Source organism: Porites lutea, chromosome 2 (genome assembly GCF_958299795.1).
Source record: "Porites lutea chromosome 2, jaPorLute2.1, whole genome shotgun sequence".
NCBI lineage: Eukaryota > Metazoa > Cnidaria > Anthozoa > Scleractinia > Poritidae > Porites > Porites lutea.
Window position 1 is genome coordinate 8,430,344 of NC_133202.1, and position 27,236 is coordinate 8,457,579.

At 35.8% G+C, this 27,236-nt stretch overlaps 1 protein-coding gene across 1 annotated transcript; it reads left to right on the forward strand.

Annotated features, from left to right (window-relative positions):
• The first annotated feature begins 23,983 nt into the window (after positions 1–23,983).
• On the forward strand, positions 23,984–26,743 carry LOC140926584 (extracellular calcium-sensing receptor-like). Its single transcript, XM_073376306.1, has one exon. It carries the CDS (start codon positions 24,000–24,002, stop codon positions 26,640–26,642), a length of 2,643 nt encoding a protein of 880 aa, XP_073232407.1. The 5' UTR covers positions 23,984–23,999; the 3' UTR covers positions 26,643–26,743.
• Positions 26,744–27,236: the final 493 nt, after the last annotated feature.

Genomic DNA, 27,236 nt, shown 5'->3' on the forward strand with positions numbered 1-27,236 from the left:
GGCCGCAGGACTCTTATCCGCAAAGCGAATAAGCTTGTTTCGTTTTGTAATAAGTGTCTTTACCGATTCAAGTTCGGAAATCGCTGCTGAAAGGTTCCCTTTTGAGACGTTCTTAATGGCACCGTCCACTAAGTCGTGCAAAGAGATGTTAAGTTCGTACTGTACTTTGTTGCCCTTGAAAGTAAAGGAATTTGACGCTTTCGATTCGGTTTTCAGCTTCTTAAGCTGCGATTGTGTGGCAGCTTCTTTGTCCTCGAGATCGCGCTTAAAGGCAGCGAACTTTTGATCAAATTTGACGTCCAAAAGCTGGGAAAATAACTGCAAAGTTTCAGCGTTTGATAAGGACGTATCCGAGGAAAGAGCACTCGGTTGAGCAGAGTCTCCGGTGTTGTTAGTTTCCAAAGACGCTTGAGGAACGCTCGCTGTTTCAGGACCCGACATGGCATAAAAAACTAGGGTAGAAAAAGATGCCTCGAATGGCTCTTGCATAACTTAACAAATCTTAAATAGTGTACTAGCCCCTTGAGACTCCTTACAAACACGCCTTAAATACTTCAGCAGTATTATGCAACCTAATATACATACTCTTGTGAAACTAACAAAACGTTACAAAATATATTTGTTGAAAAATTTAAGTGGTGTTAAGTCAGCAAAATATGTAGTTATGCAATGTTAAAATGCTAATTTATTGGTATTTGGCAGAAGTAGCTCAATACTAATTGCTTGAGTAATTTATACTTCCTCTGGCGCTATATTGACAAAATACCCATACATGTACCATTGATTTTGACAGGGGTAGGGTGGAGCCTTTATTTTATATGCGTTACTGTCATTTTTTTCTGTTTTGTTTTGTCATGTTTTCATATACAAGGTTGATTGTTTATAATAATTTATAATGATACAGTTGTACAATGTAAGCTGAGTCCAAAGGTCAAAAATGCTAAAATGTGCCACATGTGTATTTATAATGTCCTTAAAGATAATGGCAACACAAATAACACAATTCATTTAATTTCACAATATTTTCAATAAAGGTAGAATTACCAGTTATTTTTAGTGGGTTAAGTGACTTTTTTGTACATTTGTTTCAGATTTTTCCTTGAGTGGTACAGGAGTTATTTCCAATGTTCTTGAAATTGAGTTGCATCACCTGAACTCTCCAAAAGATAAAGAGGTCAATGAAATACAGTCAATACAGGTTCAACATGGGGAAGCTGTTTGTGGTCTGTGCATGAAGAAATGCTACAGGGGTATTCCAGTGGGTGTCAATTTATTTACAGTAATCATTTTTCCTCTTCACAAGATAACAGAAGTGAAGCTTATATACTGAATGCTCCCATCCATCAATACCCCATCTGTTTGGGGTAAATGTCACAAAAAAGAAACCTCACGTGTACTTCCTTGTGTTATATTTTTAGCATCTTTACAATATTATTTTTCTTGTACTTTGTGACGTGCCCTGCTAAGTAAATCCATGTCCCTTTCACAGTGTTCTGCGGGGAACATAATGTACTGAAATTGTGTGAAGCTATAGAACATTTGCACTCATAGAGGTTTCCCCACAGAGATATAAAGAGTGACAACATTATTCTTACAGAGGTAAACAATATGTACCACCCAATGCTCATTGATTTTCGAAAGGTTATCTTGCTATCGGATGCCCCTTCAAAACAGCAGTCCATGACTGCTCACTAGCACTGACATAAAGATTCAGAAATATGCCTCAGATATTATGTTTTCACTTGGCATTAATAAGCCATGGCAAAAGTTAGTGGCAAAGTGAAAGTAGAAAGTCATTTTGTGGAAGGGCAAAGAAAATGCCTTCAGACAGATCCAAAGTTGAGATTTACTGTTTCATGTCTTCTGTCACTGCTCAAAACAAATTTTTAGCTGGAACCTTTTTTCTGTCCAGCAATTATAGAATATCATATTCCTATTTAAAAAGGAAAATCAAAAAGTTATCTTACTGTGAATTCCTATACTAAATAAATCTATGAAAATTCGACTCATTTAATGAAAAGGGTATAATAATGTTGAAGGTGTAAACCCCGTTGGTCTAAGAAGTTTAGGTTTACGTGAAGAAATGCACCATGTTAATGTTGTTGAGTGAAGGCTGATATAAATCTCGCCAGTCTGTTTGAGCAGTTTAAAAAGACAAATCATATTGAACTCAAAATCAGGGTTGTAAAGAGCAGCAAAGAAATTATTCGTTCATGTCTGTGCTGAGTTTCTATTCACAAATTATATGAAATACAAAGCAATTTCACCATTTGTTGTAGTATTGGCTGTTGGGCTTTCAAAATGTGGTTATTTTTAGGAGGCTCACCATCAAGATATGGTCATCTCTAGGTATAGTCAGTGAAAACTAGAACAAATAGCGGTAAGAACAAAATTGTCCGTTTTGATGTGAAGTTTCTTGAATAAATGGCCATGAGGAAATTGAGTACAAGTGAATAATCTCAACCCTGACTTTGAAATGCACAGAACTTTTTTTTTTGGACCAAATTTAAGGTACTGTGGGTGGCCTTGTTATTGTTAGCTTTTTAATAATAATATTATGATGTAGAAAAAATACAGTAAATTAATGATCTGACTACTGGACCTTTGTCCAGTAGATTTGTTGTGGTGTATTTACTTTATGTAAAGGGGAGGTAGTGTGGGCCCTCTGTAACTATATACAACAGTTACTGTGTCATTTTGAATTTTTAGTTTTAGTAATTGGAGATCCCTGCCCATTGTGCGACCCTAGGCTTTACTATTATCAAATGACAGAAGAGGAATGCAACACATGCCCAGGTTATGTACCATTGACTCACTTCGAAGTGGTTATGTGATTTAAAATTGGACCGAAAAAAAGACCGGGGCCCAGTTGTTCCAAAGACCGATTAGCACTAACCCAGGGTTAGATTTTAACCCCGCGTTTCTTTTTTCTTTTAATCAAAAGCATTTTGTCAGATAATTTTCTCTTTTCTTTTTTAAGTATCAAATCACCAAATTGTACGCAAAAGGAATTATTCAAATGAATTTGTTTTTAAAACTTTCATATCTGAATTCATATTTCGTACTAACCTTGGGTTATCTTAACCCAGCTTTGAACAACCAAGCCTGGAAGGATAAATGCTGCATGTTAATTTGTTTTACCGCCTTAGTTTTTTCTTTATAGCTTTAAACTTTTCATGATCCAAGGCCAACTCAGAGCTCCTGTAACCCAGTAGTGGTCTGTTCATTTTTTATGGGGGGGGGGGGGGGGAGGCTTTGTTGGGTGGGATTTGACCGATAGCTCCTGTATATGAAGACCCTCTCTTCATCAGAATTTTTTTTGGGAAGCCACAACCCTGCTCCTTGTATCCCAAGATCAAATAACCAGGATTCAGGTGAATTTTAGTCAGCAAAAATGCTATGACTTTTTTTGGATTGAATGGGTAGTACTTAATGAACAGTAAAATTCAAAATCAACATTAAAATCAGTGAAACTCAAACTCAGGGTTGCAAACAACAGAGTAAGAAAAATTAGCCTTTCATAAATTTGTTGGCTGAGTTAATGTTCAAATAAAATTGTGAGCAGTTTCACCATATTTTGTTGTAGTATTGGCTGTTTGGCTTTCAAAATGTGGTCATTTTTAGGAAGCCTACCATCGAGATGCGGTCATCTCTAGGTGGGCAGTCAAAACTACAACAAATACCGGTTAAAGTTAAATTGTTGGTTTTAATTTGTATTAAGTTTGTTGGTTAAATGACCATGAGGAAATTATGTACAAGTTAATAATCACAACCCTGAGTTTGAAATCCACAAAACTTTTTATTTTGGACCAAATTTGATTTTTTAGTATGATGTACAAAAAATACAGTAAATGATCTGACTACTGGACCTTTGTCCAGTAGATTTGTTGTAGTGTATTTACTTGTATAATAAAGGGGAGGTAGTGTGGGCCCTCGATCTGTACGGTATAGAACAGTTACTGTATGATTTTGAATTTCTAGTTTTAGTACTCAGACATCCTTGCCCGTTGTACGACCCTAGGCTTTATTATTATCAAATGACGGAAGAGGAATGCAACACATTCCCAGGTTGTGTATCATTGACTCACTTCGAAGTGGTTATGTGACTTAGAATTATTGGACCCTAAAAAAGACCGGGGCCCAGTTGTTCCAAAGACCGATTAGCACTAACCCAGGGTTAGATTTTAACCCGCGTTTTTTTTTCCTTTTAATCAAAAGCATTTTGTCAGATAATTTGTTCTTTTCTTTTTTACGTATCCAGTCATCAAATTGTAGACAAAAGGAATTCAAATCAATTTGTTTTAGAAACTTTCATATCTGAGTTCATATTTCGTACGAACCTTGGGTTATCTTAACCCAGCTTTGAACAACCAAGCCTGGAAGGATAAATGCTGCATGTTAATTTGTTTCACCGCCTTAGTTTTTTCTTTATAGCTTTAAACTTTTCATGATCCAAGGCCAACTCAGAGCTCCTGTAACCCAATAGGGGTCTGTTCATTTTTTATGGGGAGGGGGGGGAGGCTTTGTCGGGTGGGATTTGACCGGTAGCTCCTGTATATGAAGACCCTCTCTTTAACAGAATTTTTTTGGGAAGCCACAACCCCGCTCCTTGTATCCCAAGATCAAATAACCCGGATTCAGGTGAATTTTAGCCAGCAAAAATGCTATGACTTTTTTGGATTGAATGGGTAGTACTTAATGAACAGTAAAATTCAAAATCAACAAAAAAATCAGTGAAACTCAAACTCAGGGTTGCAAACAACAGAGTAAGAAAAATTAGCCTTTCATAAATTTGTCGGCTGAGTTAATGTTCAAATAAAATTGTGAGCAGTTTCACCATATTTTGTTGTAGTATTGGCTGTTTGGCTTTCAAAATGTGGTCACTTTTAGGAAGCCTACCATCGAGATGCGGTCATCTCTAGGTGGGCAGTCAAAACTACAACAAATACCGGTTAAACTAAAATTGTTGGTATTAATTTGAATTAAGTTTGTTGGTTAAATGACCATGAGGAAATTATGTACAAGTGAATAATCACAACCCTGAGTTTGAAATCCACAAAACGTTTTATTTTGGACCAAATTTGATTCGTTCTGTAAAAAGACTAACAGAAGAAATTTGTGACTGTAAAATTGTCAAAAAAAGTAACTGGTTTCTGATTACTTTATATTAAAATGACAGTGCATATAAAACAGTTAACAGGAAAGATGCATTTAGGGGGTTGGACCTCTGGGCGGAGTCTCACAGCGTGTACAAAATTTTATTGTAACAATGTAATGTTACAGTTGAGATTGGAAATTTCCTTTAGTCTCAAAACGAATCAAACATATAGGAAATGTCACATGCACATCACCTTTGACTGTCAGCAAATGTTATGCAGTTCACTATATTTGCTCCCCTTGCAAATATGGATAATTATAATACAAATGTTCAAATTTATGGTACAGCCAAATGTGTAGAAATTTATTGTTTTTGCTCTTAAGGCAAATACGAGTAAACCACATGTAAAAGTGTTCTTTTGGTATCCTGGAAAAACAAGAGCAAACACCACTGCAAATTAGGGGTTTTGCAATATTTTTGCCTGCATTTGAAGTACAGTGAAAACTGTCATTTTTGCCAAGGATGTAAATTTGAGTAAATTGGTAGAAATGTTGAAGATTTGCCCATGCTGCAAATATGTATCAAATTTGTATCAAACCATTACATTTACTTGACTTTTGCGTATCAATACCTATCTAGCAAATATATGTATTTGCCCACACTTTAGCCGACAGCGCAAATGTAATGCAAATTTGGAGCTCCAAATTTACCACATATTTGCACCTTTCGAAAACATTAGTAAATCCGTTTTTTCGTCCAGTGAGTGCGATGCGAAATTCCCCTCAACAGATATTCTTTCTTTGAGGCATTAGAAAACAAACTTCTTCCAAATACAAAAATCGAATTAAATATCGAAATAGAAAAAGATGGTAATCTTATTTGGCGAGCTGGTGGAAATGATTGTAGAGTTATAATAACAAGATTTCAACTATTTGTTTCAAGAATAACATTTAACAAAAAAAGACAAAATTTGTACATGGAAAATTATCTTCAACCATACAGTTGGAAGTATCTTAATGAAGTAGTAGAGCGATCAAATAACTCTCAACAGCAAACAGGACATTTCAGAATTACAAATGCAATATCAAAACCATGTCATGTCTTTGTTTTTGCGATTAATACAGCTAATATTAATTCTCAAACAGCAAATCCATTCCTTTACAACACTTTTAATTTACCAAACAATGCTAATATGTCTCGCTGTTATCTTGAGGTAGGAAATGGAAATGAATACCCCGATATTCACTTTAAACCAGCTACAGATCCAGCAAGAGTGTTTCGAGAAGTAATGTCATACGTATATGCAAATAACGACTTTCAAGGTGGAACACTTCTCAATAGATCAAATTTTGAGTCTTTGTTTCCTTTTGTTTATTTTGACCTAACAAAACAAAAAACGGATATAAAAGACGGGGTTACAAAACTTGCATTTCATTACGAATTAACTGCTAATCCAAACGCTGATTATAATATTTACGCATTAGTCTTACATGAAAGAATAGCAGAAATATCACAACAAGATGGAAAACTATTGCTTCGTGCATAAGGGAACCTACGGTTCCCCTATAACCCCTCCCTTAGCTACACCACATATGATTACACAGAATTTTACACAAGCTGTTAAAGTTACACAACATTTTACACAAGCTGTTAAAGTTACACAACATTTTACACATTTGTGGAAAATGTTGTGTAATCATTTGATTGGTTGAAAAAATCACACGATAATCTCGTGATTTAAAACAATAACCTTCTAGAAGGTCACTATGATGTAATATTTAGATTTAGAAAATAAAATCTAAATATATCACACCTAGAACATTCAAACTAATTAAAAAACAAATAAAAAAAGATTAAGTCACGATATTGAAATTTAATATAAACATCAAATAAATAAAATGACTACTTATATAGAATACAGAGTAACACTTACAGATGGGCAAAAGTCAAAACTGGCTTCTGCGATAATAAATCAATCGCCACTAACTCTTCGATTAAAACATTCTCATCTTCAAGGTTCTGATGAGTTAATGTTGACAAAAAGACAAATTGATAAAATAAAAAAATCACTGGCAAATGGAACAGGATCAGATATAAAGATAAGTAAAACTCAAATTAGAAAATCTGTGAAACATGGAGGAAACTTATTTTCACCACTCACATCTCTTGGAGCAAAAGTTCTTCCTTTCGCAATAAAAGGAATTTCAAAAGCTGTTCCCGCATTGGCAACTGGTGCTGCAACCGCACTTGGTGAAATTGGGTTAAATAAAATATTTGGAAGGGGGGGAGTGCCTCCCCCCCAAACCCCCCTGCTAAAAAATGGAATCACAATCCCCCCAGAGTTTTTCCCAATGCTACCAAATATCGTAAGAGAATTTACCAAATCACAAATAAATCAAATTAACAAAGCTTATCAAACAGGTGGTCAATTAGTTATCAAACCAACTCGTAAACAGATAGAAGGAGGATTTTTAGGTACACTTGCTTCTATTGGTATTCCAATAGCAATTAGTTTGGTATCTAAGATGCTTGGAGGAGGACTTCAGGTTGACAGACGTGCGTCATCTAATACATCAAATGTTTACGTGCCACCCACACATGGAGAGGGTTACCCTTATCGCTCTCCACCTTTTATAGGTACATGGGAAAACCCTATAGGAATGGGGGTTAAAAAAAAAAAAAAGACCAAGTCCAAAGGCAAGGGTCTACTATTAGGAAAAAACAGCCCATTCAACTCAATTCCCATTCTAGGAACAATTCTATAATTAGCCTTAACCATTCTCAGCTCCATTTTGTAATTAAACCTCTATCCAACTTTGACCTCATGGAATGGGTAAAAAGACTTGGTATTAAACATTTCAGAGGAATATATAGTCGTGATGGATTACCAAAAAAGATTAGAAAAGAATGTGGAATAATTAATCTGGATGATATAACAGGGCCTGGAACACACTGGGTTTGTTATAGAAATATAGATTCGGTAGTCGAATATTTCGATCCTTTTGGTTTGATAATGCCAAACGAAGCACTGGAGTATTTTCGTACTTCCAGAAAACGTATTGTTTATTCGATAGATGAAATACAAAATCGCAGTACTGTTCTCTGTGGATATTGGTGTTTATATTATTTATTCGAGCGACAACAAGGTACTAGTTTTCTAGATGTGATACATAACCCTCATTTTGATAATGACAACAGCGATTTTATAAAGTCATACTTTGGAGGATAAAAATAATATTTAATAAATATTATTTTTTTAATCTTCATCATCATCATCATCCGGCGCATTTTTTAGTAATTTAATTCTTTCAACTTTTGTATTTAGATCTTTAACAATATCAACTATATCATTAAATTTTGAGTAAATGTCAATAAGACGATAAAGTTTCTTCTTTTTATCACTATCTATTTTCAACCAAGAATACTCCTCATCTCTGATTTTTTCCCACATCTCACATTCACCAGCCATTAGCACTCTAGAAAGATCGTCGTTTTTCTTTCTAAGAGACTCCAACTCATTATATATTTTTCTCCTTACTTCTCGAAATCCTTGAGTGTTTTAACATCAATCTTTTTCTCTATCTCAGAAAAGAATTTGGCTTCCATTTTATTTATAAGAATAGATAGTTTCCTTTTACAACTTTGTTAAGCGTAATTGATTTCTCACTTATTTCCATAAGCAACTCAAATACTTTTATAAATTTAGTATCGTTTTCCAATCTAGAATAATCAGTGTATTCATAACTCATGTTTAAGTTATCGTATATCTTTTGAAGTTCACTTTTAAGAAAATTAGATCTAGTAGTCATATTTTTTATCTAAACATTATATTAAATGAAAGAAACTTATTGTATCGTAGATAAAAGAGTAACTCCTTGCACAGAGCCAAGTGGTTACCAACAAGATAAAAGAGGTAGAACTCAATTCTTTTGTAGATGCGCTGTTTGTGGAAATAAAAAAGTTAGATATGTAAAAATGGGGACGGTTTCTCAAACTGGAAGTGGAAAAAGAAAAACTAAAAAGAAGTCAAAAAACTAATAAGCCCGTCTGAAGGGGCGGGCGTTTTTGGAGGTGCTCTAGCTAGAAGAAGACCCACATTAACAGATAAAATAGCAGAAGGAGCGGCAATGTTTGTTAATCCAACTGCTAGTTGGCCAGCAGCTTTTATGAAACTTGGTAGTCAAGGACTAAAAGGTATAACAGACAACATCCATCACTATAGAGGTGGAGGTGTAGACATTCATAAACAGATTGGTAAATTACCAAAACCAAAAGGAGGATGGACCTTGCCAGGACATAAATATACCGGTCCCTATAATGATCTCGAAAATCAAGTAAGATATGATCCAAAAACCGGAGAAATATTAGAAATTTACGATCAACCAACTGGACCAACTGATGCCGTAGCCATGCAACATGACGTAGATTATAGTGTTTGTGGTGATGACCGAAAATGTAAAAATAAAGCCGATAAAAAGATGGTAAAATCGTTGGATGCTATTCCTTGGAAAGAAAGACAATGGGGGCATACTTTAGCTAGAACAATAATAAATACCAAACAAAAACTTGGAATGAGGACAAAAAACGTAAAGCGGCGTTGAGTAGTGATTGGTCTCAACAATTAGCCGACGAACTTCACAAACCAATCACACGAAACTTTCAAAAGAGATCAGTAGTCTCAAACGGAATTGATGATATCTGGGCTGCTGATTTGGTAGAAATGCAAAAGTTTAGTAAGTGGAACAAAGGGATTAAATATCTCTTGATGGTTATTGATGTGTTTAGCAAATATGGGTGGATTAGAGGTTTGAAAGATAAAAAAACTGAAACTGTAAGTAAAGCATTCGACGTCATATTCAAAAGTAAACGTAAACCTCAAATGTTATGGACTGATAAAGGTTCCGAATTTATAAGCAAACATTTTAAAGATTTTCTGAAAAGAAAGGGTATCAAGTTGTATCACACTGAAAACGAGGAAAAATCTAGTGTTGTTGAGAGATGGAATAAAACAATGAAAAACAGAATGTGGAAGATGTTTACTATGAATAACAACACTATTTACTGGGATAAGATAGATAAACTAGTTGATGATTACAATAACTCTAGACATTCTAGTATAAAAATGACTCCTGTTGAAGCAAGTAAAAAGAAAAATGAAAGTAAAGTTTGGTCTAATTTGTATGGCGAATCTATTTACTTGAAACCTGGTAAATCAAAGTTTGCAATTGGTGATAAAGTTAGAATTTCTAAGTATAAGAGAAAGGTATTTGACAAAGGCTACACACCAAACTGGACAGAAGAAATATTCGTAATTGATAAAGTTTTACCTACAAAACCTGTTACGTATAGCATTGTTGATCTGATGGGAGAAAAAATTAAGGGTTCTTTCTACAAACAAGAATTACAAAAAACAAAACAGCAGACTTTTAGAATAGAAAAGATTATCAGACGAGATAATAAGAAAAAAATGGCATTAGTAAAATGGAGTGGATATCCTGATAAATTTAACTCATGGGTTAGTTCTAAGGATTTGGTTGATTTTTAATACGAAATTCGTATTAAAAATAAATCCTATTATTACTCTTCATCATTAACTTTTACAATTAATGCTTCAAGACCATCTTTTGTATAATCACCCTCACCCTCACCCTCACTATCACTCTCACTCTCTTCCTTTTCCTCTTCCTCTTCAATTGTTAGTAAAGACTCTCTAGGTTTGAGTGGTTTGACATAGCACTCATGTACTTTTATTTGTAAAGATGTCACAGTTTTACTTATGAAGATTCCTTCAATTATCAATGCCAATTTAACATTACAGTACTGATCAATATATTTAAAAGGATTTAAATCTTTACCTCCCTTTCCCTTAAACAAAGATAAAATTTTCTTTGATTTTTCTGAGTAAATAAGTTTCGCATAAAAAACTGGTGCGGATGATGTATCATTTCTTGTTTTCTTCTTTCCTTTTTTATCAGTGTATTCTTCCTGTTTGTAATATAACGGAGAAGTTAGAGTCGAAGCTAAATCTGGACCGTATTCATTCTCTAAATATTGTTGAGACAGAGATGTTACGTTATTAATAACCTCCAAAAATGCTTTTTCTTTGTTATTTGGTTCGCTATCTTTAGCCCAAAGACATACTGGGACACTATAACCTACTAACTTTTTTGTTTCTTGATTTTTCTTTTCACTAACACCAAAGCTAAAAAGAAAAGGTGATTCAATTACAAGTGGTCCTTTCTTTCCATTCGAATATTTGATTTCAATTGGAATACGTTTGTATTTAATTTTGCTATCTTGGACTTTAAATTCTTTGGCTTCTTTAAAGATAATATTGTCTTTGGTAAGATTTTCGTAGCTGGACAACTGCATTTTGATTATAAAAATTTAATCTTTAAATATTTTTTTCTAAAAATTCAAATGTGTATCTATCCCCATCTTTTTTGGAAATCACTGTTTTGTAATACTTTACTTTTCTACAAATATTAGAAATAATTGAAAGGGAAATATCTAATTCTAGTGAAGCAGAAGTAATACTTTCATAATTTTTTTGTTTGTTATTTTTAATATTAAATGATTTTATTGGTTTATTATTTCCTTTTCTGGCGTTTTCTGAGACAGTAATTGTAAATTTTCTATTTTATTATTTGTTTTAACAGAATCACAATGGTCAACTACATATCCTTCTGGAATATCATCTTTAATACATTCCCATTCAAACCTATGTATATAGTAATTCTTTGGTTTGGATAGATTTTTATCACTGATACTAAACTGATAGTATCCCTGATCAGTCAAATTTTTTTTTAAAATTCTTCCAGTTTTTACATTTAAAATTTCACCGTCTTTTGAAGAGGCGTATTTAGAAAAAGTAGGATGAATATAAAACTTCTTTCCATCTTTTAAAATTTTTTTGCGATTCATTTTTTAAAAATCTTTTAATTCTTAAATCGATTTACTACCAAAGAAGTTTTGTTGACCAATAGTTAGATGATTCTGGATTATTATGAGTTAATTCTCCTTGTTTATTCTTAATTTTTGTAGCTCTAGCAAGATATTTATCTCTTCTATCTTTGTCTTTGTGAGTAAGATAATCCTCATATTTTGAGGAACCAAAATGAACTTTTTTTCCACTTGAAAGTGTAACCATGTATTTGTTATTTTTTCGTTTTGAATAATCAAGCGATTCAGCACCAAGTTTTTTAGCATTTTGTGTTAACTTTTTAAACTCTTTTCCACTAACAAGATACTTATCATTTGGGACATAATCTGGGTCCACATCTTGTCTATAACCATCATCAACTATAAATTCCAAATCCTCTTTTGTAGGAGTAGTTTCTCTAGATCTTGGTTCCATTTTTATTATTTTGATTAGATTATTTTTGTTGGGAAAATCCCCCTAATACGAATTTTTTTACTTGTTCATAAAACTTTTTACGGTCTTTCTCAAGCTCAATGTTATCAAACTCTTTTGAATAAAAAACTTCATAAAATTCTTCGCTGTTATATATTTCAGGTTGTACCAACTTAATCTTTTTAAGAATATTTTTAGTTTCTTTTACTTTTTCATCTCGTTTTTTATCGCCATTTGTAACATAAGGTTCTCCTTTATCTATTTCATCTAAATACTTAATCTCATAACGCTCTGTGTCTTCCATAGGAATGGTGACATTAAGATGACGCTTTTTATTGGTTGTTCCATCTGGATTAAAAATCGGTTCGTCTTCATCAATTCCATGAAAATGTGGTTCTTCAGGTTTACGACAAACAAATTGATCCTCTTTATTAACAAAAATAGCATTACGACCATTAACTTTTTTGATATATACATAAGCATCATAAAATAAGTAACCAAATCGTTTATTCATATAACGTAATTCTAAAAAATCCTTATCAATAAATTCAGCGACATCTTCCCAATATCTAAAACAATCACCTTTTTTTAACATTTTCATAAACCAATCAAACTCATCTTTACAATAGCAATACATTTTTTATTTAATGTTTAGACAATAAAAAATCTTATAACAAAAAAAATGTTATAAGATTTAAAAAATATTAATCACTAAAAATAACACAATTATTTTCTTCTATTTTTATTTTATCCTTAAATTTTACAAAACTTTCAAAAAATAATTTGAAACCTGTTTCATCATTCTCATACTTTTCTTCTTCAAACTTAAAACTAACTGGATTAAAAAATAAATCCATATTTTCTTCTAATTTTCTTTCTAAATACACTATAAAATTAACATCTTCATTTTCAAAACAATAATTACTAATATCTTTAAAATGACCAAGTTCTTGAAAAATTAAAAATTTATTAAAATAAATAATAAGCTTTTTAGATTGTGGTGAATTAAACACATTTTCTTCGTCTATTTTATTTAAAAATTTTTCACATTTTTTATTGATATCTATTATAAAAATATATTCCTTCTTAATGTTCTTTGCGTAATTTGGAATAACCTTGCTAATCATTGTGTTTTTATTATTATATTAATTTCTTTAAGCCATTTTATTTTTCTGATTCAATTTTAAATAACAACTTTTACCAGAAAATAGTTGATAACAGTGCTTAATCGAGTAATGACGTAAATGATCAGAAAAAAAAGTCAATGATAGAAAATAACCAGAAAAAAGTACAAGACGTAAGACACAAATTAATTGAACAATGACAGAAGATAAACTCAGAAATTAATTAAAAAAAGTACAAAAATTTGTTAGTCTAAATTCCGTCATTGAAATTTTGGGTGGGATGACGGAAATAATTGAATAATGACAGGGAAAAAGTACCAAGTGAGTGAGAGACATGGCATCATTATATAACTACTCGAAAAGGCACGCGAACGAACGCATGGGCGAGGATAAACGAGTGGGTTGAAATCTATCTATGGCTGGTTGGGATCATAACCAGCTAAGGCCAAAGAAAAACAAATCCCGATGTAAATAGAGGTTTGAAATGAACCCAATTTTTCCCTTGGATCCACCACCTGTACAAAGTGTGAGCCAAAGACAAAGTCAAATAAAAGGAGCGCTGGGTATGGAAAGTTACCTGTTGTCAACATCACCTTCACAACCGTCACTGGAATAACTATTACAGTGGTAGCTTCTATAGGATTTATTCTCACAGTATTAGTATGCGGCAATTACGTCAAGTTTTACAGTAACAATTGGTCATCTGTCAGTTAAGCCGTGATGTAATTGGCCATGAAGACTCGTAATGTCATTGGTGCGTTTCGATCCGTCTATTGTCACAGTTAAGCAGTGGTGTATTGTTAGTCAACTGTGGGTTGTCCAGTCATTCTCAGACAAACTGGCTTCCTGTTTCTGAAAGTAATAAATTGAAGATTCTACTGCTCACCTTTAAGGCTCTACACCAACAATTCCCCTGTCAACAGGTTTGGTAACTCACTAGTCGCCGCCTCACTGGTAACCTTCTACATTTCGCCTGAATCCTGCTAACTTTCATATGAAGTCCCATGGGCCTCAATTCTTCGCTTTTTCTAGTTTACATTTTGTGGTAAACTTTTCATTTTCATACAAGACAATTTTTCCATCTACTCTATGTTTTGTAGCTTTTTGTGGCAGCCTAGCAAACGCCTTTCGGCGACTAGTTTCTTAAGATGGATTTTCGAGTTATAAAACAGCTGCAAGATAGCTTGTGTAGTGATAACTAATTACTTAGTTACTTTAGTAACTTTTCATTTTTTAAGGCAAAAATAAGAGGTATTCTTAATGGACACAACAAAAGCAGTCTCTGATTTTTTACTAAGAGAGATTAACTGATAGAATAGATTTCTTTTTTTCAGGTTAAGTATTTCAAATAATGACAGAAGTCATGTAAATATTTCAGTGTTATGAAAGGTTTTAGATTTAGCGCTGGATTTATAGCGATTAAAGAAGATGCAGAGCCCAATTCTTAAAAGGCTGTAGCAATATCATGTTTAGAATTTCAGGAGAAAATCTACCTTACTAGGTTGGTCGATCCGTATTACATAGAATTAGTGCGGTTATTCAAAATTTAGTGTGGAAGAACAGTAAGATCTGAAAATTAGAAGTTTGTTGTTTAGAGTAAATGATATTTAACAATTATTCCTCCAGCCCGAATGGGCTCTGGGTCAATAGCCCATGAGGCCGAAGGCCGAATGGGCTATTGACTCATAGGCCATGAGGGCGAGAGGAATAATTGTTTAAGTAAAATCCAACTAGTTAATCAAAAATATGGAGACAAAACAACTTTAGCTGGTTAAAGCTAGACTTTAATCCTTTTCTTGCTGCCGAAAAGCCGGCGCTTTCGCTACTAGTGGGCTATAACATACAGCCTAGTAGTAGCTCAACCAATCAGAACGCAGCATTGATAATAGACCGCTAGTTGAATTTTACTAATAGTATATACACACGCAGTGATCTTGGTGATTCAAGCAATTTGATTGGTTTGCTATCTCGGACTACGACATTATATTCACCGCGCTAGGCGGTGAATATAAAGCAGAACAAAATCGCTGTCGTGAACTGGGTGTTTTGCCAAAGTTTCGTAGTAAGAACGTTTTGAAAATACAAGAATATCCAAGTGTTGATGACTCTGAAGGTAAGAAAAGACTTCATGGTGTTTAAACAGCGTGATTTCTTGTGAAGTGGTTTACTGTAGCTGACTTTTTGTACGCTCGAAGCTATGTTTACCATTAGACAGGAAAACGAGGACGCTTTGTCACTGTTTTGTGATTTCGGGATTTCCTCGCAAGACCAATTTTGCCTATAAATAGAAGTTAATTTATGGAGAAAAAGGAGGGCAAATATTTTCGAAAATTGTACGTGGCAGCAAGTTAACAAGGGAAAGAACACTGCAGATAAACAACGCTCACCTTGATCGTAGCCGCTGTTGAGAGCATTTACAAGAAGCGACAAAAAAAACACTTTCTCATTCACGGTGAGTTGACAGAAACAAATAAAGTTTTACTTTTCTTCTCAGAATTGGGTAGTAATTTAAATTTTCGGCTTTTTCTGATAGATAGACACAAAAGATGAAAACTATCATTTTCCATGTTTGAAAATACTGTAAAGATCTAACTTTTACGCATCCACTGTTTACGGTTTCGTGTTCACGCATGAATTCACCCGTCAATCAAACTAATCGTTTTTTTAATGACTTCCTCCCTGATTCTGATCACTTCGTGTGAATATACTAAAACAATTATTTACCTCAGGCTCAGTTAAAATTAACTTCGCCTTCAGCGAATAATTGTTAAAAATTTAACGGAAGCGCTGCTTTTAGGCCTCTGCTAAGCTTATATATTAGCTGTCTTAAAGAATAAAAGACCTTGTTACGGCTTTCGTAGGCAAACGTGTGAGAAATTACAGTGCTTGTATGAAGATCTTATGTCGAATAATTTCGGTATAACGGCTGTTCTGAAAAAAATATCAATTTATTTAACTTATGTTTCTCTCCTCTATTTCCGCTGGAAAAAAGAAGAAGCATAGGAAAGCTTGCTAAACTTTCCAAAACTGAGAGATGTTTCTATTAAAATCGAAATTCCTTTATTTACCACTTAACACTTATGCCGTCTAACCGATTGATAGCGTTTGTCATTTGTTATGTAGTTTAATAACTTTGTGCTGGCAATAATAGGTTAAAAGTGTTGTTTGGCACACATCACGTGGTAGAGAAACTACTAATGGAAGATAGTATTTTTTTCAGTGCATGTATTAAACTGTGTTTAACTGTGAGCTGTCAGAATACAGTAATAATAATAACTTTATTTTATTTATATAGCGCTCATATCCTGAGCTCATGGCGCTTAAGTACGGACAGTCTGCTAGTTTGGTAGACATGCAGAAACCGGAAACGGGCTTTGAGAAAGTCTCCTCGAGTGAGTGTGTCAGCGGGTTTTGTGCGTTCAGTAGCCGGTGCTTTCGGCTGTGTGTTCGCCTTTATTATTACTATTTTTGTGTTCGAGTGACTCGTGCACATTTGAGACAAGCGAGAGAACGCGACTAAGGATTCAAGCTAATATATAGACTTAGGAGAGGCCTAAAAGCAGCGCTTCCGTTAAATATTTAACAATTACTTTTCGCAGAAGCCGAAGTTAATATTGTTGAATCCTGATTCAACAATATTAACTGTTGAGCCTGAAAGAGAGCCTGAGATATTAATATTAACTGAGCCTGAGAGCGTTCTCTCGCTTGTCTCATCGCCGTCGTCCGGGTTTTTAGTTTGTAGATATAATTCAAATTGGTCTAAGGATTTTGAACGAGCACAAGTGCCTTAAGGAACTTGTGATAAAGAGACACGAACTCTGATTGAATCGCTTCATAAACTTCTGATGAATATCTATTCATTCTTGCATTAATATTTAGAATGTGGGTTGGCCAACGCAATTGGATATGAAGTTTAGCCGTTTCGATTTCAATAAAGACGCTCATTAATTATTAGTTTCCGGCCTTTGCATTATCTTTATGAACTAGATTTTTTGAACTAAACCAGCAATTATTCGACCAGGTGCGTCGTGCATGTTATTCAAAAAGATGTTTTAATCTTCATTAATGGTCTTAAGTTATTAAACTTCTCTGTTATTATTTGCCACCAACGCAAGTCCCAAATTAATTCATAATTTCAGCAGCGGATGTTTTTCTGTTTTTAAGAAATATCAGGCTTCTCTAATCGTTTTGAAACTTACCAAGCATCTGGTACCCACTTGTTAAAGTCTTTTTTTTTTTTCTTGTTACGTTAAGCTCGTCTAACATGAATTGACCTTTTTTTACGGTTAATTTTAGCAAAAATGAGAATAGCATGATGGTAAATTATAGTCATTATTTTGTTCCTCTTTCTGTGGGCGTTCGTGTCCGTAACTCAGCAGGAATTTCCAATTAAGGAGAAAAGGGCAGGTGAAAATAACAAAATTTATATAGCTATTGAGAAGAAATATGACGGATACGAGATTCAACGACAACTATGAACGTCGCAACTCGCCTAAGGAGTTCAATTTTAGGTCAACGTTTTTGCAACCAGCTTCTTAAAAGACTGCATAAAAACTCCGCTCCCCAAATGGCTATAGCAAAGTGGGGAAAGAATGTTTCTCCTTGTGAAAAAAGAGAAATAATCGTCGACAGGGTGCCGTGTAAAGAATAAACGCAACACTGCTACCAAACTAATAGACTTTCTCAAAGACTATTTCCGGTTTCTGCATGTCTAAAAAACTAGCAGACTGTCCGTCAAGTTTTCTTCTATTTTAAACACAGTTTAATACATGCACTGAAAACAATACTCTCGTCCACTAGCAGTTTCTCCATGAAGTGATGTGTGCCAAACAACATTTTAAACCTATTATTACCAGCACAAAGTTATTAAACGACACCACAAATGACAAACGCTATTAACCGGTTAGGCGGCACAAGTGTAAAGTGATAAATAAAGGAATTTCCGTTTTAGTAGAAAAATCTCTCAGTTTTGGAAACTTAGCAAGCTTTCCTATGCTTCTTCTTTTTTCCAGCGGAAGTAGAGGAGAGAAAGACAAATTATAACCCTTTCATCTTGTCCATAAGTTAACAAGAACTCATTAAGGAAAACAGGTAAAGTGGCACCACAATGGCTGTTTAACTGACAAACAAATTTGACTCGGACAACGTGAAAAAAAAGTTAAATTAGAATGGATCTTCTTATAATTAATTTCAACAAAAGCATTTTAAGTATTTGGGGGCGCTAGGTAAGCCTCTTCCTCGAAGGCGTTCATTTTTGGCTCTCTCGTCTCTCATCCAGTAGCGGCATGGTAAGTGACGTGAAAAATTTATTCATGCATTAAATACTTAACCAAAACTGAATCCCTAGGCAAGAACTGCAGTGTGTTTTTGGCATATTTTTGGCATCGCAGACGCTTCCTCTGTTGGTTAACTTTTACCCCTTTTTGATAGATTATATTGGCCAACTCTGTAAAACCGGGCTAGTACACAACTACTTTAAAGCTTTGCTGTCTACAAGGTACAAATGATCAATGACAATTGTTTTGTAGTATAAGGTGGTGTTCGCCATGGCAAAAAAAAGAAGAGAACAAACAAAAAATGCTATGTACAGCAGAAATAGTCATATTTGTAAAACAAACCGGGCTAGTAAACAACTGGAGCAAAACTTTGCTGTCCACAAGGTACAAATGTTAATTATTTGGGAGCGTGAACGTGGCGTTTGCCGCCGCCGAAAAGAGCAAGAATGGCAAAGGGTGTATGATATAAAGCAGAAATAGTAGTCATAGAGGGATGGAATTAAGCCTCGTTGGTGTCTTCCCCTGTCTTCCCTTTTATTAAAAACGGTTGTGTAGCAGACTAGCCATCCTGCGGGTCAAGTTCATTGGAGACTAACCCGGTATTTTACCATGTGTGGAAACTTTCATATCACAGACTTTCAGTGTTTTAGAACGGTACGATTTTAGTATTAAAAGAAGAAAACATTCAGAAGACGGAATCTCCGGAGCATAATGTTATTTTTCTTTTTGGGCAACAGGTTCTCTTCGCTTTACACTAAGTTGGCGAAGGCATGAGTTGGAATAAAATCTGGCGTTCCAAAGGTTTTATTTTTACTCTGATGACACTGTCACTTAAGCGAAAGAAGAGTTTTCTTACTGCAAATAGAATAGCAAGATTAATTTATTTTATTGAAAAATGGAGTATTCGTGGTCTAAAACAAACAAAGCATCAGGACAGAACTAAGTATCTTGAATCTGACATTAAATTCTAGCATGCGCGCAGTTCAGCCATGGAAATTTAGCACCTAAAGAAGCTACAGTTTTTCTCATGAATTTATTTTTTTTCGGTCGAACAGCCACGAAGAAAAGACCTTCGTCTGTGTTAACATGGAATAGACTTAAAATACGCAAAAAAGCATGGTGTATATGAACGTAGCGTATTTGACTCTTTTTGTCATTGTTTTTAAAGAAAGTTTTTAAAACGATATCTCTCTTGTGGTTTTATTGCTAGCAATAGACCTTGTCACGGTTTTCGACGCCATCTTGACGAGTAGGCAAACGTGTAAGAAATTACAGTATTTGTATAAAAATCTATTGTCGAATAATTTCGGTAAAACGCCCGTTCTGAAAAAAATTTTAATTGTAAACTAAAGCTACAAAGCAAAGGATTGACCTAAAAAAAATTGGGGGCGTACCTGTGCTAAATTTCTCCAGAGGCTTGCTTTAGATTTTCCATATATTTGTCTGTAATTTTTCGGGGACTTTCTTACAGACAAATTTATACGAAATTTAAAAAGTAGTTCTAGGTCTTCTGGTGCATGTAACGCCCTCAAATTTTTTCAGTAGCGTCCTTAGGAATGAAGCTTTACGTTACAAGTCATATTTTTTTCAGAACAGCCATTTTACGAAAATTATTCGAAATTAGATTCTCATACAAACACTGTAATTTCGCACGCGTTTACCTAATCGTCAAGATGGCGTCGAAAACCGTGACAAGGTCTATTATTAGTCGCGTGTTTCAATTGATCTTTGTTAATTTACTTAAAATTGTTTATATAATAATACATCAAGGTGCTCCTTTGGGTCTTTCCTGTAAAGCTAATTTGTATTCAACTTTGGGCTTGCGAACTCGCATAATTAACTGACTAACGGTGTGTGAAACGCTGAGACTGTAATAGTTTTTCATTTCCTCGAGACAGATAGGAGAAAACGTCAGACAAAATTGAAATAGAGAGTTTTCAGTTCTACTTTGTGTATGTGTTTTCTTTATATATAAGATATAGAAAGCCGTTTCTCGCGTTGCTAGGTGATCGCTTCTCTTATTCCTATTAATAGACGGTCTGAAAACCGAGCTCAAGTTACTTACCGGGCAAGCCGAGGCAAGCCTATTGCTTCTATTGAATAAGGGAGATGCTCATTAGTAAACCTGTATCGAATTAGTATGCGGGAAGGAATGTGAATATAAATGATTTACCTATACTAGCCTGCGTAGCAAGCGTTTCCAATCGAGTTATTGCGGGAAAGTTAAAGCGGAAGCGAAAAAAAAAAAGGTGGAAGAGGGAGGGGGAGGGGAGAAGAGAAAACGCTTGCCGGCAAACCCCACGATTCTGAAAAACGCCCCTTGATATTTCACGGTTCGGCTCGTTTGTAAATTGACAGCTCGTCAAAATAGAAGTATAACGAACAGATTATCCCTGGATTGCCAGACTTGTAAAATTACTTTGTTCTCTAATAGAACACGTTCCAGGCGATTGCGAAAACTGTAATAAAAAAGGTTTACGATAAAAGAAGGCTAAAACTCTAAGCGGTTGCTGCGGAATTTCTTGCCTTTTTATTGTGTGGCTTTATCTCGTCGTAAAACCTTGTCTAAACGTCAACAATGATTTGTCCGGAACAATTCACTCCGCGGGCTATAAGTTTTGCAGAGCGGCTGCTCTTCAGCCCGTCTCGAAACGTTCTCTATAATACACGACGCTAAATTTCCTTGTTACGGATCGCGTGCTTAATTAAGCATATAAATAAATCCCGAAAGACCGCAGAGGGCAACCAAACAAAAAGGGTGTTATGGCCAGGTTAAGAAATTAACTCTGAATAGAGCAAGCAAAAAGGCGAACTAGCACAACGTTTGGTCTTAATTCTGTAAGTGCTTACCTGCGTCTCCACGGAAAGCGGACAGCTTCGCGACGTATTTCTCTGCAGTTCTCCTCGGAACTTCTCCACAAGCCAATTTATTCTCGCCGAGGATAACCTGAACCTCTCTATGACTTCGCATTCGTTCATGTTAAACAAGACTGTTCGAACTTGGTAAGTCCGAGGTCGGCGAACCGGGAAAAATAGTCCGCCTGCGGCAGCCATTTTGTTTTTGTTTGCAAAAATGTTGCCTCCCGGTAACTTTACGGGAGCTTGCGTGCTCCCGTAAGTTTACGGGAAAGTTACCGGGAAAATTATCGGGAGCGACCAAACTGGAAGATTCGAGAAACACCCGATAAGTTTACGGGAACTTACCGGGCGACTTACCGGGTCCGATAAGTTACCAGGTCATTTATCGGGAAGCTTTATCGGGCCCGAAGTTGCGTTTCTCGAAGCACCCGTAAACTTTCCCGGTACTTACCGGGCCCGAAAAAATAGCGGGCCGTTACCAGACTCTTGCTCGGTCACTTCACGGTCGCCCGCGGGAGAAGGAGAACGAGTTGGAACTCTATTTCATTCGAATCATTCGCTTTGTGCGACTGTTCGAGCGGATTGTTTTTGCGTTTCGATTCGAAGGACAATGCAATATGTTCTAAGTTTAACTTTGGGGTCGTCGTTGTTTCAAAGGAGAGCAACCAAGAGGTCATTTTTATGCATTATCATATAATTTACAAGCGATAATCGACGATGACCAGTATATCTACGCGGGCCATTTTGCATGGTAAGTATTTCGCTCGCCGAAGCAAGCTAAGTTTAAAACATGTTGAACTTAAAAGAATCATAAGATGAAAAGTTTGCACAATGACAAAAGGTTCTGTCCGGTTCTCTGACATCAGTAATCTAGCAAAAACCTAACATGTTTCTGTCGCTCCTATGATCATTGTTTTCATTTCAAGTTGTGTCACGCAAGAAGCCAGGACCTTTTAACCTTAGAGGCTATCATTCTTTCCAAGTTTGTAGTGACATGTTTATATTTTTAAAAGCATAGAACTTTTTACGATCTGCTTTACATTTATATCGACCATGCTTGAGGGAGAGTAAGACATGTTAAGAGTAAAGAGTTAATGAGTGAGATATTGATGGTTTTCACAGTGACGTCATCAGATTGAAAGTCAAACAAGCGAGGTTTTACGAATTCTTTTTTACACTAGGCTGAAGATAAATAGGAAATAAATCTTTGTACAAGTTTCCAGCCCCGAAGCATGATTCATTTCGAAAATGCAGCAATTTGAACTTCCGAGTTTTCACAGTGCGTGACACCAAAATAGGAATGCTGTCTCACTGAAAAAAGTCATTCTTCTTGATTTTCAGCAGTTTAACCACTTCAAATATTAAAAGATGTGTTTATGCGCACGTATGGTAGATTTCGAGTTAAAAGGAAGAGCTTTTATAGAAAAAGTGAACTCCGCATGTTTTTGTTGATTTCCGGCGGCCATATTGGTGGACAGTTTCTGTACAAAGCTCTACAAAAATGCTGGAACTGTTTCGGCGAATAACTCAGAAACTGTGAGGCACAAAGATCTGAGATTTTGACAAATTGTTTATAGTATTAGTCTTATAATATTTCATTTTCTTGGCTTCTACTGGACGGTTTCCAATTTTTTTTGCGCCGTGTTTATTGCGTGACAGTGAAAAGAGGCCGTACACCCGAAGAGCATTTTTAAGAAAATAATGTTTATTTTAATTCATGATCTCTTCCATGATTTCGAATGCTTGACGACACAGAAGCTAATCTGGAGCTAACATGGAAAACTCGAGCGCACTCATTAATCTATGATTACTACTAGTTTTATCAGGAAGTAAAAATTCACCATCTTAACACTGTTAGGAATTCACTTGTCTCAATTGTTTTCTATGGTATTAACTATGTCGAGGACTGCGACCTTGTTTAGAATACTATGTTTATCTCGAACCACAATAAATCTAAGACAAACATCGTTTAGACGTTTAAGCATAACTTCGATCCCTAAAATGCACCCTTCAGTAATAGGGGTGAAATCAGTAAACACTTCAAAGGGTGATGTCTCTTCATCACATTAAAAAGCTTCCGTGCTTAAGATAAGATTGGTTTTCCCCCAAACTGACCGACAAATTCATTATTTGAGTCAACACTTTGGATAAGATGCACTTTGTTGGATAATATGGACTTTGTGTCATCAAGCAGGTTAAACCATAGTCTGTGAACATCCTCAGACATCCGTTCGCAAGCTTAAATCTATATTTCTATTATTTATTTCAGGCCAATCAACACACAAAAAATGACGTGGAAGAATAAGGTAGTGCTTTCGTGCATCTTAAGGCCGTCACTCCTTACTGTGGTGCTGTTTCTTCAACAAACAACTTCTAATTGTGGGTATAAGATATATAAAGATGGCGACGTGATGGTCGGTGGTCTCCTTAACATCCACTATTCTGAAACTGGTGACCAATGTAACAGGCTTTCTACCATAGGACTAGGAAACGCAGAGGCTATGATCTACGCCATTGAAAGAATTAACAAGAATTTCACTCTTCTACCGAACGTGACGATCGGCTACGACTTAAGAGACTACTGTCGAAGCCAAGCATTGGCCATGCAGATAGCCTATGACTTCATGCGTGATGGTGATCCAGTGTGCATGTCTAATCAAGACGTCAGCTCCACTCCAAATTGCTACGTTGCAAATAACAGAACTAAGTCCATCACTTCACTTGTTGGACCTTTCAATTCCGGAAGTGCAATACTGGTAGGAAGCCTTCTTCAAGTTTCCGATATTCCCGCCATCAGCCCGAGCGCAACAAGCGATGAGTTGAGTTCGCAAATGTATAAGGACCTCTTCAGAACAGTTCCACCCGACCACTGGCAAGCAGAGGTCATGGCAGATATCATAGAACTTTTTAACTGGACATACGTCGCGACCGTGGGTTTGGATGATTCCTATGGCCGAAACGGCATTTCGGCCCTGGAGAAAGAATCCTACGACCGAAAAACATTTTGCATCGCTTTTTCTGAGTATATTCCACGGCTAGGAAATGGATATAAAATCAAGCAAACTGTTCTTAAGATTAAAAGAAGGTCTGAAATCACAGTGATCATTGTTTGGCTTTCTGGCGGTTACGGAAGTGCATTTTTTTCAGAAGCAACTGCGCAAAATCTTGAAGGAAAGACTTGGATACTTAGCGACGCACTGACCGCGGGAGAGGCAGTATTTCTTAGCACTCACTTCACAATTCTAAACGGCTCGTTGGGAGTAAAGCCACGTGACTATCCCACTCCCGAATTTGAAAAGCACCTTAAGATGATTACCCCTGCCAAAAGCATGGAAAGAGGCGCAGACTGGTGGGAAGAGTTCTGGAGATTACAATTCAACTGTTCAGCCTTGAAATCCAATGACCCTGGGGTCGCACCTTGCGAAGCAAATCTAACGTTACACCACGCAGTACAAAAGATTCGCGGCTCCTTTGTTTCTTATCTCATTGACGCTGTATATGCTACTGCACATGCCCTAGATAACATTTACCGCTGTTCTCTTACTATGCATAAAAGAGGGATGTGTCCTGCAGTCAAGCCGACTGTCAACGGACGTGATTTGGAGAAATATCTCAGAAATATTAGTTTTCACGGCTTGACTGGCAAGGTGCGATTTGACAAGTTTGGAGATCCTTTAAGTGTTTTATACGACATTATAAACTTCCAGCTTGACTCAACCACAGGTAAGACTCGCAATAATATTCGGGTCGGATCTTGGAACAAAAATATGACGCCTAAACTCAAGATAGATTTGTCCAGGCTACGATGGAGAACTCTCTACACCCCGTTATCCTTCTGTTCATCCGAATGTTTGCCAGGTACCAGGAGGGAATTCACGGCGCTATGTTGCTGGAACTGTGTAAAGTGTCCAAAGGGAACTGTCAGTACTGAGAACGGATCCACCAATGGCTCAAAATGTGACTCGGAGACAAAATCAAACAAAGAGCAAAATAAGTGTGAGAAATTACCGATCATCAACATCACGCACACAACCGCCGCTGGAATCGCGATAACCTTGATGGCTTTGATCGGGGTTATTCTCACGTTGTTAGTTTGCGGCACCTACTTTAAGTTCTACAACACTCCAATCGTCAAGGCGTCTAACAGAGAGATCTCTTTTTTGCTGCTCGTTGGAATCTTATCTCTCCATTTATTAGCCGTCCTCGACCTTTCTGAACCCAGCCATTCACTTTGCACCGTAGCATCTTTCTGGCGTTATTTTGCTCTCAATCTTTGTATCACGGTACTCTTTCTGAAAACAATGCGAATAACCAGTGTTTTTGAGGTTGATAAAGTGGCGCAGTTGTTTGCTCCCTGTTACAAAACCTTAACAAGACAAAGTGTGTTTCTTTCTGTCATGAATTTAGCCCCCCTTTGTTTATTGATCCTCTGGATTTTTTTGGACTCTCCGAGGCGTAAAAAGATCATTCGCTTGGATGAGTACGTCTTTCTTGTGTGCAAACCTTTTGGAACAAACGTCGGCCTTGTACTCTTCGTCTCGGTCTGTGCTTACACATTACTTGTGGCTTTCTTGTGTACGTATTACGCTTTCAAAGCACGAGGAATTCCCGATAACTTTAACGAGACAAAATACATTGCCTTCTCCATGTACATTTTACTGTTGTCATCAATTGTATATTACCCTGTGGCGTTTACTACGTTTGAAAGCTGGTACGTAACACTAGTGTCTTGTTTAACGACATTAATAACTTCGTTTGGCTTGTTAGGATGCATGTTTGGACCCAAAATATTCATTCTACTTTTCCATCCCAAAAAGAACACTATGGAAAGCGTCAGGTCGCAGGTGACGAATTTCTCTTTTAGTAATGTAACAAGAAGCAGTGTTTTCCCTGCACAATTCAATGGAGGAGTACCTAACGCTTCTCTGTGACCCGAAAAATAAACACGAGAGATTCATGAGCTCATACATTCTTTGTAAGTTCTGGTGTTTTTCAAAGAGCATTTCTCCGAAATTATTTGGTATATCGAGGTGAAATTTCCAGAGATAACTGAAATTGTTATGCACTTTCAATATTCAGAAATTTAATTTTATTAGCTTCATCAGATAATGATATTTGCCTATGCTAACGCGGCAAAAAATGTCTTTAAGAATTTCTTATGCTGGCTTAATTTTCAGGTGAATTAATTAAGCCTTAATAAAAAAATAGTTAGCTAGAAGATTAGGTCTAAAACTTGTCATTCATTTCTTGTAAATTTAAATTCAACAACAAAAACACGCGATGTTTTTAAATGTGCTGAACAGTGAGGATGATTATTCTTCTACAAAACTATTGTTGCCAACTTAAGAGCAGGATTTATAAAACTGAAACATCAATTAATAGATAATTGAAAAGGCCCTGAGCGGAATTTCACGGTTTAGCGAGCCGTGATGCGACAGCTTTGTCCCTCAACCTCATTCAATGCTTCGACTACCTTTTTAGGCCTCAGTGACAGAAACTGTCTTGCGGTAAGCGAGTGTTAACTA